Here is a 20,241-nt window from a genome sequence, read left to right as displayed (position 1 = left end):
AGCTTTAGCAAAACTAATGGCATCAGAACAGCGGAAATAGGTCTGACCTGAAGGTCTTAATGTTTCAGTGCTGACTGTCTCTACGTAAAACAAGCACAATCCTGTCCCCCCCCCCCCCCCCCCCCCCCCCCCCCCCTTGTTATTAACTTCTCTTGTTGAAAGTTCTTCCCTTTAAGGAAAACAAACTCAGGTTTTTAGGAGAGATCAGTGAAAAACGTTTACATGTGCTAAATACTGTGAATTTGTTGTTATATAAATTCATGGCTTCAAATTCTCAACAGTTACAGATACAATTAGATGTTTTGAAATCTTATTTTTAGTTCACTTATCGGCTGGATATGAGCATATAAAATGCATCAAATATAAATGCCCTTAACTCTGGCAATTCTGTGTCTGCTCAATTGCTCGTGCAGCTGTTATTTACATGTACAAATCTGAGTTTTGTGATGATCGAAAGCAATTCTACTGTGCTTGTGATATTATTTCTGCGTGTCAGGTAGAGCATCAGAATTTTTATCTAACTGAAGAGATAAATACCTTCATATTTAATTGCATGGGTGCAAAGTTTTGGCTGAAACTAAAGGGTGTGAAAAAGCAGTGGATATGATATTTTATTTTTCCATAAAATAGACTTCTATGAGAAATATATTGCAGAAAAGATAGAAATATTTTGTTTCCAAGCACATTGTTTTGATTCAAAAATCATTCAGGTAGGTGCTTAACTTGACTTTATTAAGACTGCCAACAACTATGATGTTAAGCACATGTCTAAAGGTTTGAAAGATCAAGGACTTAGTTTTACTGGGTTTAACATAAAAAGGTGTTTACGTTTCATATTAAAAATGATAAAACAATTCCCTAAAAGTGTGCAGGATAATGTGCTTAATGGGGGAGGTGAAATACAAAATTGACTTTATTTGAAGAAGAATCAAATAATTGCTCTTTTGGGCGTGCATGTTATATTTGTATTGTTTTCATTTTGAGGCTGTACAATCTTTTTTCCAAATGCACAGTCTATTTTAAACCTTTGCCCATATTCTAGCGCGAACTGTGTCTAAATAGAATTAAGCATCACCTGAATTCTTCGCAAGAGACTTGTATTTTATGTTCATCTCAACCTGTAGTCTTTTTATCCCTTTCTCGTATTTTAACATTCCCTATTTTTTATTAAGCAATTTCTGAAAAGTTTTTAATTCACTTCAGTATATTGACATGAATTTTTTCAAAAGTAGAAGCATTAACATGCTCTAAATTGTTAAATTTTTTTTTTCCTTGGGCAAGAAGGAATCAGGTATGCATGCTGATTAACACACTCCAGTCATTAACATGTGATTATGTGGGCTGCATATTGAGCACCTGCCAAAAGATAAAATCCAGCACTTTACTACATCTGTGCAAGGACTTTTTGCATTTCTTTTGTACTTTGACAGCTCAAGAGAAAACAGACTTTGGTATCTTTGTTCAGCATAACAAAACTGTGTACATAAAATGTCTTCATGGAGGAAGGAAAGATACTACATATATTTATTTTAATCTTTGAGGCCGTGAAAAATCCAGGGACTGAGCCTTACACGGCACCAAGTGTAATATGAACCTCCTAATGTACTGTATCACTGACATTCATACACAGTTTACAACATTCCTGCATGTTTATAAGGATTATCTGTGCTGGGATTCAGCCAATGTTATTGTAATTCACAACAGTTTTATGTGATACCTTTATGTCTCATAAATGTCTTGTTTTTATTTCAATCTTCCAAATGTTTCATCAGTGTTTACCTTAAAGAAATACAAGTACTCTATGCAGTGGGCTGGTTTCCTGCATGCATTCCTCCGCAAATGCTAAAAGGGAAACATAAAGCATGTAATACATGTCATGTAACTATATACAGAGAAGTATTTCCATGTGCATTTGATATTGCTAAAAACATAAATACAAATTTTATTTTGATGTTTACAATAGATCTAGTTATAAGTCGGACAACTAAGACGACCTAATAGGAGGAAGTTGGATATATACAAAGTGGTCTGGAATATCCAAGCCACACAACCCTTGTTTTATTTGGCAGCTTCTGACAAGCATACATCACAAAATACGTGTCTTTATTTACCCAAAAGGTAAACAGTGCTAATCAGCTGGGGCTGATCACAATGCATCTTTAGTTTCAGTTTAGATGAATATAGAAGTCTAAATACTCATTCTGTAAATGGTATCTTCCTCTTTTTTTTTTTTTTTTTTTTTTTAATTGAGCATGTTATTTCTCGGTGTAGAGCTGGTGCTTACTATTGTTTCTTCTTGTTATTGTATTGTTTCTTCCTGAGGATTTTAGATGTGTATAAAAGACGAACTATGAGCCTTTTACAGGTTGTATTCAGCCTGTACTTTGGCAGTGAAATCAGTGTAAGTTTTATCAGAGTAAATGCTGAGTTAAAGACTTGAGGTTTTATTCCATTACTTGCCATTTGCCCTCCCACTAGCATAATTTGCTGAGACTTTACAAATTATGTTCTCTCAATAGCTCATAGCAGTCATTCTCAAGCCTTGGATTTAAATAATTCTTTCTTAATAAAACTTTTGTTTTTGTTTTAGTCGGATGAGAATTGGAAATGATCACTTAGATTTTTAATTTCTCTTAATGCTGTTTAATTAAATTCCCCAAAATGGGAAACCTTATTTAATGTAGTGATTGGAAATGATTTTGTAAACATTTGCTTTCATTATATGTTAACTCCAGACTGGTTCCAAGTGCCAGCATGCCTCTAGTACTTGGAATCAAAACCACTCTGGATATCCAACTTTCCTGGGGTGTTTACATGTGTCCCATTCAATGCAGAGACAGATAAATATCCCTTTATAACAGAAAAGCCTCATCCACATGGAAATAAGCAATTCAGCTAACACATTTTATGTTAGTAATATTTGCTTTCTACTTCTTCTTGGCCATTCAACTGTGATTTCAGTTGAACTTTTAGAGAAACAGTTTTCTCTCTGACTATTGAGTAGGATTGCAGTCGTCAACTTTCAATCAAAGTTGATGGTAGTTATTCTTAAATTGCTAACTAACACTGTGACCCTGATTTTGTACAGCCCACAGTTTCATTTCCCAAGTTTTCATCTTTTCTCACCTTCAGAGAGCTTCTCTCTTTGAGACAGAATCTATCCTCCCTAGATGAAACATAAAGGAATTGTGATGTCTCCTTATTAAAATCCGCAGCCTCCTGCACTCCCCCCTTCTAAACCTCCCGACCAGAGAATCCGGTTCACCAGACTCTTGGTCTGTCCTTAACCCTCATGAGGATGCCTAAGACAGGTCTGTCCCAAACCAGATCTCCACCCATGACTGTGGAATCCCCAAGCTGAGATGTTGCTTCTCAGCCCCCATATTTTGTACTTTGGCCATTCAGAGGGAGGAGAAAGAATACTGAATCTTGTTTTTAGCCTACAGTCTTTCACCAATAGAACTGTCATTTTGTGTGTGTTTGCTCTATTTTGGAAGTGAAAGGGATTCATGAAAGTTGACACAAGTTGGCTCATGGTTCAATTTGCTGATATTGCTGTAGCCATTAGTTTCCCAAGACGAAAAATATTGGGTCAACTTTCAATACTCTTATCTGCATCACTTATACCAGTACTCCCTCATTTATCTTGTTAAAACCAGTGGGACCACTGATGGGAAAATGAACTACTTAAACTGTTAGAATCTAAATACACAAGAAAATTTTTTTTTTTTTTTTTTACACTAACGGGGAAATTATGATTATTTGTTCAATCATTTTCAACAGAAAAATCTAAGAAAGTATAAGAATTTTCCTTCCTTTGTACAGACATTAAGCAGCTCTCTTTTGGAAGAATTTTACCAGTATAACTTGTGAAATTTAGTGAATGTACATGCTAAAAATTGATTTTCTCGTATTAAGAGGCATGCTGAAATATCTATACATATTGTCTTAATGTAATAGTTTTAAAGGAATTACTATGGAGTGTAAAGAAAATACCATGTATGTAGTCACAAAGAGTCCCCCTCTTTCTTTATACCAAGCCATTGTTCGTAATAATTCAGAATTGTTTCCGCCATTAGCAAAACTATACTTGAGCCATTCACAGCAACTCTAAAAGGAATGGCCCACAGACCACTCATTGTTTAGTCCAGGCAGCCTAGAAAGCTCACGAGACTAAGGACTCTGTTGTTGGACCACGTATATTCACAGCAAACTGGGGATCGGTGGCCCCTCTTACATGAAAAAGGCCAAAGATAGACCTGAGAAAGGTTTTACCATATTGCACTGGAAATCTGATTGATGTTTTCTCATTGACATATGAGTAGGGGGGTAGGTAGAGGTTTTAGAGGTGAGTAAAACTATGGTTTCATGCATGGGCTACCTGTCCCTGAGTGAGTCATGCATAGTATTTTAGTATTCGTGCCTTCTAATTTCTGGTTTTCTGGGTTTTTTTGTGCATTTATTTATTGTTCTCCATTTTTTCCACTTTGAAACCTAATCCTTAAATTTTAGTGGCTATATATAGGTATTTAATCTGTTATAACAGGAACATTTTGTCAAAACTCTAAGCACAGTGGGTTGAATGAACTCTAATAAAATTTTGTTTGTGCAAAGGCTGGCAAAGAAAAGTATACAGGGAAAATGCCCTTTATTTACCTTTATTAAAACCCGATCTTTCAAAAATAGACTCAGTTTTGTCCCTGCTGAATAGTAAGCAGCTGGAATAGTGGTCCAGACTGAGTTTCTGTCTTCAGCTGCTGGGCAGTAAGATTTTCATTCAAGTTGTCCCCGAAGCAGTGAGATTTATGCCTAATTCTGTGTAATAAACTGTCTTCAAACTTCATTGTTTGCCAACTTTTAAGGGCTAGTCTGGAAATGCCACCGTTGTGATGGGCAAAAATCCCTCTGCAATATCCCTGTGTATTCTGGTACAGGCATAAACAATTGTTCTACAATTCTACATAAACGACACCCTGTATCAGCGTGTGAGTGGCAGGGTAGTTGTATAAGTCTAGCAAAGGTATGGTGGAATCCTGAGCAATCTGCACCAGATGTCACTTGGATTCAAACTGAGAAGAAACCCACTCTGCTAGGTTATCTGTAAGGAGCAATTGTTTTTTACCTAACGCCTTCTGTTAAGACCGAATCAAAAATTTCACAAACGTAGCTTTTTCTTCAATTTCTTCTTTTATAAGCACTACATTCTTATTAGAAGTAAAATCTGCTTCAGAAGGACATAATATTTTGATACTGACACTTTATTAATACGTCAATATTGTTCTATTTCTTGACTACAAATTGAATTATCCTAATGTAGTCCAACAAACAACCTGTGGAGACGATATACCTCTTGTCCCAGACAACACACGGATCCACTAGTCTCTTTTCAGAGGATACCTGAGCCATAAGGATGTATTTCCAGTTACATTAGGAGGGTATCTGCATGCTGCTTTTGAATGGCAATGCAAATTAATTTTTGATAGGCAGGCCTGCATCTGATGTATGTGATAGCTGCACTTTTGGTCATGCAGTGGGTGAGGTGCTGGGACATAAGCGTGACATGCATTGGTCCACGAAAGATTGTCAGGTACACCGAGCAAATGAAAATCCTTCGTAAATTCGCTGCAACCTTTATTTGCTTTTCAACAAACTGAACGCTGCAGTAACAACTTCCTTTCAAATACAGTTGAGTTGCCTTTCTGGAGAAAAAATAACAGAAATGCTTCCCTTGCCCCACTGGTTTTTGATCTGTCTAGTTTGCCATGAACGTGAGGTCAATATAACCTGTTCATATGGTTGGGTCGGAATAAAAAAGAAAGCTGCCAACAGTAGGAGCAAAAATATCTATTCTTATTACATAGCTATGAAATTCATTCTGAAGCTTTTTCAATGTTTCATTTTAGCTACATTTTATTTGTAGATTATTCACAAATTTATCTAGAATCATAGAATGCATGGGAATCGCTTTTGTTTCTTGTAGATAATTGTACTTGCAGCCGATTTAGATTTTTCTATCTCAGTTCTGCTATTATTAGGTAAGGTATTTACACTGGACTGATTTAAAGTTTTTCCATTTGCCTGTTTAATCCCTTGAATGCCTTTCAGTTTGTGCAGTTATCCTGTTGAATCCTCAGCCACTCTTTTTAACCATTTCTGTTTTCAGAAAAAGATGGGGCTCAGAAAGCCATCCTTGCTGGATTTCTTAGCGTGCCAATTTAGATAATATGCTGCAAATGTATTAGCCATTTAGCGACCCCAATACTACCAGCGCAGGGCCAAACAGAACCGAAAATATTAGGTGTACCTTTTATTCTTTTATTTTTATTCTACGTTTGAATTTCCCACAAAACTGACAATATAAAATACTCTATTACCTGGACGGATCCTCCTTCTTGCAAAGGCTGTCGTTCAGCCTCCATTCCATAAATGTACATCATTTGCATGGAGCTTAAACTTGTCTCATATTCATTATGGACATTGCAGTCTTCTGGGCAAACAAAAAGTAGTGTGGATGTGCTGCCTAATGGAGGCAGGGCTTGGACGGTCTTTCATTAGCAGCAAAGGAACATTGTGTCGGACCGTGTATGCATCCAGACGAGGGAGAGGATAGGTTATCAGGAGGGAGAGCATTCAGTCATTTCTATTTGCTCCACAGATTAGCCTTATCTTCTTGTTTCCGGCCTAAACAATAGATTTAGTGTTCCTTGCTGAGAGCATGAAAAACCCAGCATAAGGCTGATGGACATACTTCATGTACTATAAGATGACATTGCTTTCTTGAGAACAAACTCCCTTAAAATTACGAAGCTGGTCTTCTACTCTAGTCTTCAAAAGTGAAAATGCCATGTTATATAGTATTAATTTTTCGTTAAGGAAATGTATTCTAGAAATTCAAGTTTTAAATTTGAAAAATATTAGAGAATACTTTTTTCATCTCCATTGTAACTTAAACCAAGTTTTAAGAAATGTGCAAAGTAGTTTTCAGAAACAATTGAAGATAAGAAAGCCTGCCTTTTCTAAAGGCAGCTGAATAAATTCAGCACTGTACCTGGTATGCCTAAGCTATCGTTGTCCTTTGTGATGTTTGATTCTTTAAGGAATACAAATGGATTGAATTAAAAATTCTTTAATATTTGACAGATGAAAAAATGAAGGTAATTTTTTTGTTCCACGTCACCTCTCTTTCTGTCTGGGCTTACAAAACCTCTGTCACTCCTGCTGTGTTGACAGGGGTGCTGTTACTGCTGGGATGTGATAGCATCTTCTTCCAGTCTCCTGTCTTAGTGAATATGTTCATTTTCAACATCACTAGCAGATGCTGCCTCCTTCTCCAATGGCAATGATACTATATTGCTGATCATATACTGCTGTGCTTGATGATGATTTGTCACCACCACCTTCTATGCACTCCACAGCCCATAGTTACCACACTTGTCCATTGTTAGTGTTGCTTCTTCTGTCGCATTGTACAGCTGCTCAATCCGTTCAAGGCTGAAGCAAAGATTTATGTCTGATCTTGTTGCTGATGGTTAATGTTTTCTAGTCCATCTTTCTTCAGACCTTGTTTCACCTGGGCCCTTTCCCAACATAGGTTTCTTCAATACTCTATAGTTGAGTATTTTCAGCTCATAGAGTAGTAGGGATATTATTGTTCATGGGGAACACTATGCATTGGGAGAAAGATTTTTGATAGATAAGAATTTAATCTCTTATTTTGTTAAATATATTGCCAATATTATTATTAGTCTTTAATTTAAAAGAAAATCTGCTTTATGGCATTGAATGTATGTGCTGACATTTCTAGGCATACCACAAACAAAAAACCTTGATATTTTTTACCCCCAATTTTTAGCACTCCTAGCCTGGTAGTATTAAAAATTAAAGTAGAATAACAATTTTGGAAAGAGAAGCGTGTGAGAAATTCCCATGGTTGAGTTTTTGAGGGCAAATTGAAGAATTTCTGCTCTTTTTAGTTGAAAGAGTGAAAGCAGAGATGCAGTGAACGTTGCATCTATGGTTGGGAGAATGAGGAGTCTGAGCCAGAGAAGTTCATGAAGGGCTTGACTGTTGGGTGGTATCACGAAACTGAGGAGAATTTATATTGCTCGTTGCTTGTATGATGCCTCTTTCTTTTTTTATTTTTTAGCTTATTGCTCAAATGTTATGTGTTATCTATTGACAAGGGAGATGAACCCTTTTTACTTCTCTTTCTGTGTTTTTGACTATATAACTCCTTCTCTGATACATGTAGTCTCAATACCTATGTTTGAGCACCCATGACTTATTCTGCCGTAATCTCATTTCCTTGCTCATTCTTGTCTATATTAGCCTGGAAAGTAACATTGCCTTTTGTATATTAGAAGCGTTATGACCTATGTTCTTTAAGAAAAGGGTTTAATTTAAAGAGCAGTGAATGAACATGGGTAGACACATACCATAAGGTTTGTTTAACTCCGAAGTAGGTTCCTTGCTCCTCAGTCATTATTGGCCTAACTCCTTTTCCGGTTTTAAGGTCACGTTGTTTTCCATTAGCTGAGGATCTATCTAGGAACAGTTTGTCCTTGCCTGTATTTTCTCTCTCAGTGCTAAATGTATTGCCCACCCTTAAGGAACTAAAGAAAACTGTAAAAGTTTAACGCTTTCATTGAAAAAAGTGTTGAAGTGGCTTGTTTCTGACAAGGAAAATCCTTGAGGAGGACTATCTCAGGCATGAAGTGTGACTTTTAGAATGATGGACAGGATTGGCCTTAAGGAAATAAGAGCCCCTATCAAGCATTGAAACTGAGAAATTCAAATCATAATGCTCATTTTAGAAACTGGAGGATACACGTAGGCTCGTTAGTATTGGGGACCAATAAATAATGCTTTCAACTTTTGCCTGTTTGAGATCCTTCTGAGGTAAGAGAATAGCCTATGTTTCACATGTTTTGTTTCTTTGCAGGAGTCAGAGAGTAATAAGTTATGTTCCCTATATTCCTTCCGAAATACCTCTACCTCACCAAACAAGCCCGACGAAGGAGGTCGTGACCGCAGTGAGCTAATGACCAGTGTTAATTTTGGAACGCCAGAACGCCGCAAAGGAAGTCTCGCAGATGTGGTGGACACACTGAAACAGAAGAAACTAGAAGAAATGACCAGGACTGAGCAAGAGGGTATGTATTGGACAAGACTGCTACAGTTTCCCCACCCCCAAACCCTACAATTTTTATGGCATAAAGAATGCGTTGGGTATCAAGAGCCAGAAAATTGCATAATTGGCAAAGGCTAGGATAAAGTTATTCACAGGTTACCATGGCAATGGTAGTTTGAGATCCATTAGGGATTTTAGACAAATATGCCAGTATTTTAAAACTTTCTAAATTGTGTTGGTTGTCTGTGAGTCAATGCAAGAATGTCTGTTTAGGTGAAAGCTCATCTCCTGCTTGAAAGGTTATGATGAATTCTTAACTGGTTGCAGAATTGTGAGGGATATTGTTCAGTGGTATTTGTTCTTTTTCTGTTAAAAGATAAATGTTTATTTTAAACAATAGGAATGAATAAAACATGAACTGGTTTGTTTTGCCTTAGAAATTCTCATTTTTCATCACCTTAATGACCCAGCATCTGTGGCTAGGAGAACGGGAAACAGTTTTAAGTGTAAAGAGTACCTAGTTCTGACCTACATATCTAGCATTGCAGCTGAAGAAATACATTTTTTTTTGGTCTGCTCAGATATTGTTACAAATGCTAAAAGAGAGAGATAAAAATGAGGACAAATCTTGGAGCTGTAAAGCAGTTTATGTATTCAGTCCTTATTCAGATATTTTCATCAACTTTGGTAAGATTTTGGCCTCGATGGGAACTAAACAGAATTGGAGAATGAGTTTATTAGTATACGTGTGCACATGGTCAGGGTGCACTATGAAAATCTCTCCCCACATCAAGCAGAATGAAGTCTTGGTTGCTTCTGCAACAATACCTTCTAGTCTGTGAGCTCAGACATGTGTTTGAACCTGGGAAGATGTGAGAGCAGGAGGCTCTGAACTAGATAAACAGGTGTGGGGGCATCTGTGTGCGTTCTGTTAGTTATTCATATAGTTCGGTGTTGTTTTGTGGCATTAAAAATAACCTAGGAAGAGTATTTGTAACCACAAGGCAGTAGAACTTTGTGATCCCTTTTTGCTTTGAAATATGAATGAGTTCAGAATGATTTTACCTCCTCCATTTTATAGTACGGTCACAGTGCACTTCCAACAGTGCGCTTTAGGATCCCTTGTCTCTATGTAGGAATGTAGATTTCAATTAAAATTGATGCTGATACAGTAATATGTTTAAATATGGGATAAAATCATGTAGGGATGGAAGCAGGCTTTCAAATTTCTTGGCATAATTGTTAAATGCCAGCACATAGATAAATGTGTTCTATAGGTGTCCTTTCTGAAGCTGGTGAAACATCTCTAAAGAGAGAATGTCCCAGATTCTTTACTACCATCTGTCTGTTTTCAGCTGTAAAGATCACTCTTTTAAAAATTGCTTTCTTAGACTTGGTGGTTAGACTAGGAAAACTATTTTAAATGTTACTTTGGCGAAGTTGTTTTTTACAGTCAGTACCAGTCGTTCGACACTCCATGCTAATCAAAGGTCTTGGCTCATACTTTGCTGCGGGAGTATACAAGTCGCTGTTGATTATAGTGACACCACAGTTAAGACTTTTCCAGGAGTATACTGAATGGTGTGCTAATAAAAATGTGCATCAAAAAGTTTAAACATAGTATCTTACTGTAAGGATTGAGGCTTTTCATAGCGTATTTTTGTATGAATTCTCTAGAATTTTCTGCACTTCCTCTGTATTAGTATACACTAGTTGATTTAAGAGGGTTGCGTGCACGGCCGAGAGATCCCTCTCACCGAGTCCGAGCCTTCCATGCTGTATGTTCTCACCAGCTGTGAAATAAAGGTCACTTCTGATCTATAAAATAATCTCGCCTTATATGGATCACATTATGCTGGAAAACTATTCTAAAGTCTGCCTGTAAGTTCAAAGGTAATTGACTATATCTTCATCTTAAGTTCTTTTCAATCCATCCAGTATTTTCTGCAGAAGAAAAGGTCACTTCCATTTTACGGAAAATAATTAGTGAACATCTGCCTGGTACCATATCAACTAACACAGAAAAATCATTGATAGAAAGGTGGGAAATTCTTCAGGATGTTAGGAAGTTCAGTGGTTTTAAAATTCTGTGTAGACCAGGAATACCAGAATTCTTATGACAGATTTGAATACCTATTTCAGTATTCAGAGGTTTCTCTGAATTAAAAAGGAAACCCTCCATACTTGTTTGATTGGAATAAAATAACATTTCAAAAATAATTACTATTTTAAGACTGATCTTTGTTGTGACTGTGGGTGCTGCAACTGACTCAGTGCAGAGTCAGTTGGAGAAATGAGGTCTGAGATCATGAAAATGTTTTGCCATTTTATAGTCTCTTTTAAACAACCTAATTAATAGCCTAATCGTACATGTACCATACGTGATGCTTTCTAACATCTGTCCTTTTAAATAAGTTTCTATGGAGTTCTTTTCTTAAAATGGTATGCAGTCAATGCTGTTGAGGAGCCCTTTGTGTAGTAAGTCTTGATCGGTCACGAAATTGCTTACCCAAATTGAAAACTACCTGCTGATTTTTTTGAGCGCATAGATAGCATAATATAACTGCTTTGATGAATGTAATGTGGAAAAGACATGTATTTCTACTGTATACTACTGTGTAAAATCTGTGGGGCTTGAAGTCTTGCATCATGCCCTTGAATAAATTAATAGAACACGTTAGCATCTTCGATAGGGAGGAGGTCCATGACTGTCGATGTAGCTGTGGGAATTGGGCTAACATACGGTCGTATGTCAAGTTAATTGTAGAGTTAGAAGTGGAATAAAGAACTCAGGAATTCCAGTCATCTGCTCTAACCCTCACGCGAGTACAGCAACAAGTCTGTTTTAATGGTATTACAGTAGCTTTCTGGTCCATCTATAGGATCTGAATTTGAGTAATACGAGTCGTCAGTGTCAAATACTTAAACGTTTTGTGGTATACCTTCAGATATTAGGTGTCTGTTACGGTTGCATATGCTGCTTGTGCTCTCTGTTGTACCTCATAACACTGGAAAAGAAATACATACTGAAAGACTTTATCGTGTCTAAACAGATATATTTAATCAGAGTCCTTTGGCTTCTGAAAATAAGTTGTCTAATGAGAATTTCATCTGAGCAGCTGTGAGTGAGGAGGTCAACAGGCATTGCCTAAGAGAATATGGCCCAGCTGGTTAAATCTGGTTGTTGCAGTGATTTAAATGGTCAAGTGCTGCTTGTAATCCAGGACCGTCTGTTTGCAAAGGAAAGAGTGAGTGCTTCAGCATAATGTACAGCTGTTTTAATCTCTCTTTAATAATAGTGCTTCAGCCAGTGTCATGTCTTGTGTGTAATACTGGCAACACGAGCCCCTCATATAGCACTGAATATACCTTAGGTATGTTTTTAGCATTATTTGTAGTTTGAACAAAGATTACCGACATCGCAGGATAAACAACATTTTTTGACTTCATGGTTCAGTACTTGCATAGTTTGTACATCAAGGCATTCTTGTGTCATAATTTGTGATGATTTGGAAATGGGAAAATTGATGGGAAAAGATGGGGAAATTGATGAGAAAATTGTAACTGGGGAAAAAAAAGAATGCTACAAATATTTAGAGTTAATTTGAGTATGTGAAGACTTTGCTGACATGTGTTCTCATAAGACAGAAGAGGTCAGAAATGAACAGGTGTCTAATTTAATCAACAACACTAGACTGTAGGGCCTCTTGGATAACTTCAGTATATTCATCTTAGTTTTTGTATGAGCAGAAGGATTGTTTTACTGTCTTTTTGCTTTGGAAGTATCCTCTAGTACAATCAAGTATTAAATCTCTTCACAGTTCAAATGAAGAGTTTACGTTTGATAGTACGGTCAGACTGCTCTTTCCCCTTCTATTCCCCTTCAGTAAAAGACTTTCTTTCAGAATATTGCTTATATTACTTTTGTGAGACAGATTTACATCTCCTGGGCTGCCTGAATTCTAGGCTGAGAATTGGCTTGCAGACAACTATGCTACTGTACTTCATCATAAGCCTCTACGAGCAATAATTAGTAGTACACATCTTGTCTGTAGCTAGGAGAGCAGATTTCCCCCTTTCAGATCTGGAATGCTAGGTTGGCAGGTCAGCTGGCACTTCGGAGCTGGAAACTGGGCATGTCATTTCTGCTAAGTGCTAAGCCCTCATTACTCAGGGCCTGGATTCCTAATTCACTTTTGACCTTGATTCTGAGCGATGTATACAGTATCATTTTTCAACCAAGCACAGTTCAGAATTCGAGCACAAGCTTTTTATAAACTGCTTCCCATTCTTGTTTCCTCCTTGAAGACCATAGTTGAACATTCGGAGATCAAAGATTTTTACGTATGCATGTTGGAATAATGAACATCTATATAAAGAGTAGTATATTCATAAATTTCCATCTATCCTCTGTCATGTACACCTGTTTGTACTCTCTCTCTATGGGTGGATATATGTAACTCATAGTGATATATAATACGTCTAAAGATACCTAGATTAAAAATTAAAGATTGACATGTATTATTTATTTTATATGCAATAGGGAAAAATCTTACTACACTACTTAGTACTGGTGGTTTTTCTGATTTTGTGGTTTGTGTTATTTTTTTTTTCATCCAGCTTCATTAGTTGATAATAAATGAAGGCTTTGTTTTATACTGACTATAACTAGATTAACACTTTGTCTATAAAATTCTCTATCATGCCAGTAAGGACAGTATAATCAAGTATTGCACACACAAATATGTACATATTTCCTGTTGACTTCACTGGGAAATAAAGAAACTTAAACTTTCACATACTGTGTTTTATAATTCAACACTGGTAAGCCATTTTGCCTGTAATTTTATGAAGAGTTTTTTGTTGGGGGTTTTGGAGGTTGTTTTCTTGTTGTTATTGTTTTGGGTTTGTTTTGTTTTGTTTTGTTTTGTTTTGTTTTTAAAATGGAATCTGTGTGTGCACATTAAATGAATGGAGAGTTTCAGTTTTGTATTCTTTGTTTTAAGCCTGCCACAGCTGAGAACAGAGTTCAGGCATATACACTTGTTTCCTGGTATAGTTTTAAGCACAGCCTTTCAGGACAGTACATGTCAGGAGTTCTTTTTTGTGGATCAGGTCTAGAAGTAAACTATTGACCATCTGTGGTCAGCAGATATTTTTGAATGTTTTTCAGAAGCTTTACTGAGATTTAATTCAAGTTATCTGTGGTGTGGTATGCTCTGTACTCATGTTTTCCACTGATGAAGACGTGATCCCTGGTTGTCCTAATATACCTGGCATTTATAGACTCCGGTTCTTTCTTCTACAGTTTACTTGATGGCCATATTTTCTTCTGTTCAAGGCTTTAAAAATGCTACTGGGATTTGGTATTAGGATTATCCAAACTCATTGTTAAAAATGAATTAATACTACTGTTCTGTTTCTTGTGATACCTATGGAATTCGTAAACGGTAACAGGTTCCTCTCGGCTAGAAACCAGCCCTTTTGATGTGAAAAAAAAACCCCACCTTCTTCCAAATTCTTTCATCATTTTTGAAAAATCCTGCCACATCTGCTAGGTATGACCCTCATCGTGTTTTCTTCTTCTTCTTCTTCTTCAAAATAATTTTTGGTGAGCAAATTCAGAATCAGTTATGTATGTAGTTAATTTAATACATATATTTTACTTGCTTTTTGTTAGAAGCCTTATATGGTAGCATCTAGGCTGAGGAATTTTTCTGCTAAGCTCCAAACATGCTTCCAAAGTAAAAACACTAAAGCCCAAAAGTCCACACAACAAATAGATGACTCAGATCAAGTTAGAGGACAGATATGAGGCATATTTTCCTAAACTGCTATTTTCTTGAATTACCTGCATTTAATTTTATGCTAAAGAGGTAACTCACTGTCTCTCTTTTTTTTTGCAATGGTCTTGGCAAAATCACATTGGTCGCTCCTTTTTCTAAGCATTTACGTTGCTGTTTTAGAAAATATATTCTTCTATTTAGAGAAGTTTTATAGATCATAAAATTTCTAAGAATTAATTTGTTGAAGTGTACAGTGAATTCCTATGTCTTAACGTGTTAAATTAAAGTAATTTAGGACTTTTTAGGAACATTTACCACAACGAAAGGGGTTTCTAAGTTTATTTTCCTGGTAACTAAAAGAAAATGCAACCTAGTTTCTTTCTATCTAATGGATTTGATTTTTCTATCAAAAATTCATTCTTATTTGAAGGAGAAATAACTTGAATGAACTTATTTTAATGACATTTAGAATGCAACATATATTAAGGTAAATTTGGGGGTTTTATTTTGCTAAGGCAGACCCAGCCTGTGTAGCTGTACTGTATCTGGTCATCAAATATTTTGTCTCATATTTTTATTTATCCTTCTAGATATATGAGAAATTATGAATTTTTGATTATTTCCTGTCTTATGTCCTGTAAGTCTTTCAGACTACTGTTTTGTGATTAAATGTTATGTCACAATTTTTGTTTAAGAAACCGGTACGTGTCATCTTTCCTCCTTACCTTTGCATTTATTATCTGCCTGCCTACCCTACAATCTTGCCCAGCGTTTGAGCACCTAGTTATTGCACACAGGTTCCGTGTGGATTACAGCAGCCTAATTCTTAAGCATTTTTCAGTATGTCTCATGCTCCATTTGAACATTTCCTGTCAGTTTTCTTCTGAAATTTGCTCATGGCGCAGAAATGGGGAACAGTACGGGCTTTTACGTGGGTATCACGCCGAATGAGATCTGTATGAATAAATCAATAGATTATGGAGACCATCTTTTTTACTAAAAGGTTTTCGTGTCCCTTTAGCTCTTAGATCTAATTCAGGATTATCAACAAAATGCGGTGAATATGATGGTAGCATTTTTCATAATAGGATCTGGTGGAAGTTGAATGGAAATAGCCACGTGAGGACCTGTCAGGTGAAAATATACCTTCGTTACTATCAGGCAGTTACCTTGTTGTAGAATCTATGGCGGTTTATGGAGCTTTTACATTTATGGAGGTTCTGTTTCCCAACGCAGGTTGTTTTCTTGTTGAAGCGTTGTACCTCTGCACCTCTACAAAATGTTGCTTTTCCTAATAAATAGAGTTGATCATAGCTCGAATCCTGATATGGGGAGAGTCTGAAATTCAGGTCTCGCTTCTGAAGATTGGGACATCCCTTCTAGCTATGATAGCTCTTTAAACTATTTTTGGGTAGATGTTTACTTTCACCATTTTGAGATGCTCACATTACATTGAAGAAATGTCTTTATTCAGTCCTGAATATTTGAGATGAGTAAAATCCTTCTCATTAGAACAAATGCGCTTTCAGCCTTTCCTCGTTTCTGAACTTGAGCTGTAGACAGGGACATATTAAACTGAAACAGGCTGAGATCTTCTCAACGCCAGCATCTACTGACCATTCCAACCGGTTCCTCCCCAGTGACTGTGTTTTCCAATGTCTTACCTTCAGGGGTCATCTCATCTTTTTCTTTGATCCCACTATACCCTCAATTCTGACGTTGTCCACTGCTGGATACGATTTTATTGAATTTAATTTTTACTGTGTGATAAATTGTCTCCACGCTTCCATTTTATAAAATTTTCTGCAGTATGCTCCTCTACAATTTTGTCTGCGTTTTAGACATGGTATAAGATCTGCTACCTTTACACTATTTGTATGTTATTAGTATTATGAAAGCATTATTAAAAAAGTGTATATAAAAGCCACCTATTTCCTTAGGCTGGTAAGAAACGCAAGTTCAGGATGAACGGGTACAACTGACATCGGGCTCTGTGGCGAAGAATGTAAGTGAGCAGATAGATGTAAAAATATGGAGAGTTGCTGCAGTTTCATGATCTTGGCAGCAGAAAAATAAATTCATACTTCATTGGTTTCTGATGTACTGTGACACAAACAACGTTACGATCAGATCATGCTTTAAAATGGGAGTTGAAATACATTTTGCAGTCGTCAGGTTAATAGTAGGGACTAGGCTGCAATACTTCCCTTCCTAAAATTGCTAATGTAAATATAAAATCCGAGGGAAAGATAGGGCTCGGCTGTGGCAGACCTTGTATGCCGCTGTATTTTCCAAGTTCTGTAAGGCGAATGCCCTCAGATTTCTTCGGTGATGAACTTTAGTTTTAGTTGGTGTCATTTGCTTTGCCATTCCTGCTGTTTTGCAACAGGGCCTAAAAGTGCTTTAAGTGCTTGTGACTGGGGTAATGAATGAAAATATCTTTCCAGCACTGAGAGTATTGCATTAGACTGAATAGTCACCTTACTTGTAAAAGCGCTATTAGAGAGGGGCAGCTGTAAGTAAGGATAACGATTTGTGTCCAGTGCTTATTTACTGAAAATTGTAAATGTATTATTTATTGAGAGCTCTCCAGACAGTGCTTGTCAGAATAAAAATGTCAAGTCTAAGCAAAATGTTATAATACATAATAAAAATGCTTGGTACGCACTTTAGAGATACAGCTAATTAGATCTGCTTTTCTTAAAGAAATGACAGTAAAAATGCTCGGCAGCATATACGTTTTAAATGCTGATATATTCCTTATTTTTCTAGATGGTATTTGGTTTAGATACCTTATCATTACTTAAAAATAATTTTGACAACTTTATTTGGTTGCCACAAGAGAGACGGAGGCGTTGGCTGCCTGGCTGCACGAGGTGGCTACACGCTCAGGCTGTCTCGTTCGTCTAACAGAGCGAGCAGCTACTCTCCCCTCTGTGTTTTAGTCTGAAACTCCAAGATGCCACTTCTTTCGTGAGGGAAACCTGCCTCCAGTGGAAACAACAAACAGTTATTAAGATTAGTCTTCAGCCGTGCTAATTAACCTGAAACAAATATTATGTTAAGGAGACTAAATCCGTTCAATGTCAGTGTTACTTTTGTCTATTATTAAATACAAGTAAGAATTAGGAAAAGAAAAAGTAGTTTATTTTTTTTTTTCCATTTAAAATACTATCTCATTTAAATATTTTTTATACATTTTTATTTTTACTGAAATTTGTAACGGGAAGAATTTGAGCTTAAAAAATTTGGAAATCTTCAAGAATGTTTTATAATGTGAGGGAGGAAACTGGATTTTGAATTTATCCTTTTTACAAAGAACTGCTCAGTTCAGCATCATAAAATTTAGGATGTCATCATTAAAAGCAGCTTTCTTCTTTCAAGTACATCAGCCAATACACGAAAGAGCCTTACTGCGTTTATTTCAGTGACAATATATCCCTGTTCTCCTGCACTGTTTGCTGTCTGTTTCATAGAGCAGGAGAATCACAGGGTGACTGCAGTGGGAAGACACCGCGTCTGATTGTCCGGTCCAACCCCCTCGCTCTGAGCAGGATTGCCTAGAACAGATCGCTCAGGGCCGTGTCCCATCGCTTTTTGAGTATCTCCAAGGATGGAAACTCCACAACCTGTTCAGAGTATGGTCATCCTTACAATAAGAAAGTTTTTTCTTATCTCTCAAGGGAATTTCCCGTGTTTCCGTTTGCGCCCTTTGCCTCTGGGTCTGTCACTGGGCACCACTGAGAAGAGTGCGGGTCTGTCTTCTTTACTCCGGCTGTCAGATATTTATATATTATTCCCTGGAGCCTGCTCTTTTCCAGGCTAAACACTCACGGCTGTCTCGGCCTCGCTTTGTATGAGAGATGCTCCAGTCAGCTGGTTGTCTTGTGGCCCATTGCTGGACTCTCTCCAATATCCCCGTGAACTGGACACAGCACCCCAGGTTTGGTCTCAAATATGGTTTATTTTAAGGCCTGTAGTTCTGCACTGTAGGGCTGATCCGTTACCTTTAAAGCCAAGAAGGGCTTTATCGTGAACTTCACCGGTACTATGCTCAAGCCCTGTCTGAAGCCTATTCATCTAAATTTTAACCCTGTGTGTGTGCTCTCGCTTCCCAGTGCATAGCTGATGAGTGTAAAGAGAAAACCAGGACCAAAATGTAATTCACTCTTCTGAACTACGTGTTTCTGTGCTTCATAGGTGTATTTTGGATTGCGATGAATCCTTCTGATTCTCGTTTGTAGCCAGGCTTCTTCCTTATTTACTTACTCATTGGCATGTTGGTCTCCAAAATGAAGCAAGCGTTAATAGTTGTTAATGTGTCAAAATCATCCCTATTCTGTATTACGTTAATACCATAAAGAAGTGGTGGTGTTTCTGTAGAGTTCAGATTGTGATATGAAAAAAAAGAGCGCAACAGCCCTTGTTAAATATAGTCGTGAGGGCAAGTACTGTGTAAACATCTGCAGATAGCTCCTGTTAGCGTTGCTCTGTCCTCACTAGCAGCACCAATTCTGCTGCAGTCTTGGGTCGGTCTTTAACAGGGGCTGCCAATCGGTAAAGCTGTGCCAAAATGTCTTGTTCTGCAGCTTAGCGTTTTGGAATGTATGTAATAGCTGTTTTCTTTTATTAATCATAACATATTTTTAGTTTTACTTACATAGGTGCCCAGAGTTCCTGGGCAGAGTGCCCTACGTACGAATGCCTGTTTATTTTCATCTTCTTTTCTGTTAACTGTTGTACTTAACGCTTTACATAACCATTTGCCGTATTTCAACATGAAACTATAATGCACTGCTGCCTGCGCGCATTTCTTAAAGAACTTGATGTGACATCACCTTCTACGGTGAATTGTGATCTTCACTGAACATAAAAAAACCCCGTCTTGGATACTCTTCCGTCTTTTCTTTGTTTGAAAACGTTGAGGCAAGCAGGCTCATTTACCCATCTGGAGGAACGCTGAACGCTATGGTCTAGGGCGCCTGCAGCGGCACCAAAAACATTGAGAGCTCTGTACTGAATTTCTTCTTAGTCTAACACCACCTTAAGACTGAATTCTCTTTGCATTTATAGCTCTGCCGTATAAGTTAAGGGGTACGCATGAGGACAGGGTTCGGCTCTTTCTACTCTGTCTCTGCATTTACCTGCGTTTTCAATGTTTAAAACAGCTCTGGTTCTCAGTGTAGGTCTTAGCAGTCCTTATCATATCTTAAATATGTAACAAGCAGATTACTTTTAAATATTTACAGTGAAACAAAAACTAACACGTCGGGCAGAGGTTTGTTAAAATGTCAGAAGAACTTGCCATAGCGAAAAATAAATATT

At 37.2% G+C, this 20,241-nt stretch overlaps 1 protein-coding gene across 1 annotated transcript in view; it reads left to right on the top strand.

The window, feature by feature from the left end:
- SOX6 (SRY-box transcription factor 6) overlaps positions 1 to 20,241 on the top strand; it is a 230,448-nt gene that overhangs the window by 5,152 nt on the left and 205,055 nt on the right. Inside the window, exon 2 of the mRNA XM_082485970.1 lies at positions 8,942 to 9,152. Within this exon, the coding sequence (XP_082342096.1) occupies positions 8,942 to 9,152 (211 nt within the window). The remainder of the gene's footprint in view (positions 1 to 8,941; positions 9,153 to 20,241) is intronic.

Source organism: Vanellus vanellus (assembly GCF_965231255.1).
Source record: "Vanellus vanellus genome assembly, chromosome: 6".
Lineage (NCBI taxonomy): Eukaryota > Metazoa > Chordata > Aves > Charadriiformes > Charadriidae > Vanellus > Vanellus vanellus.
Note: the sequence above shows the minus strand (reverse complement) of the source record. Positions and strands in the feature narration are given on the sequence as shown.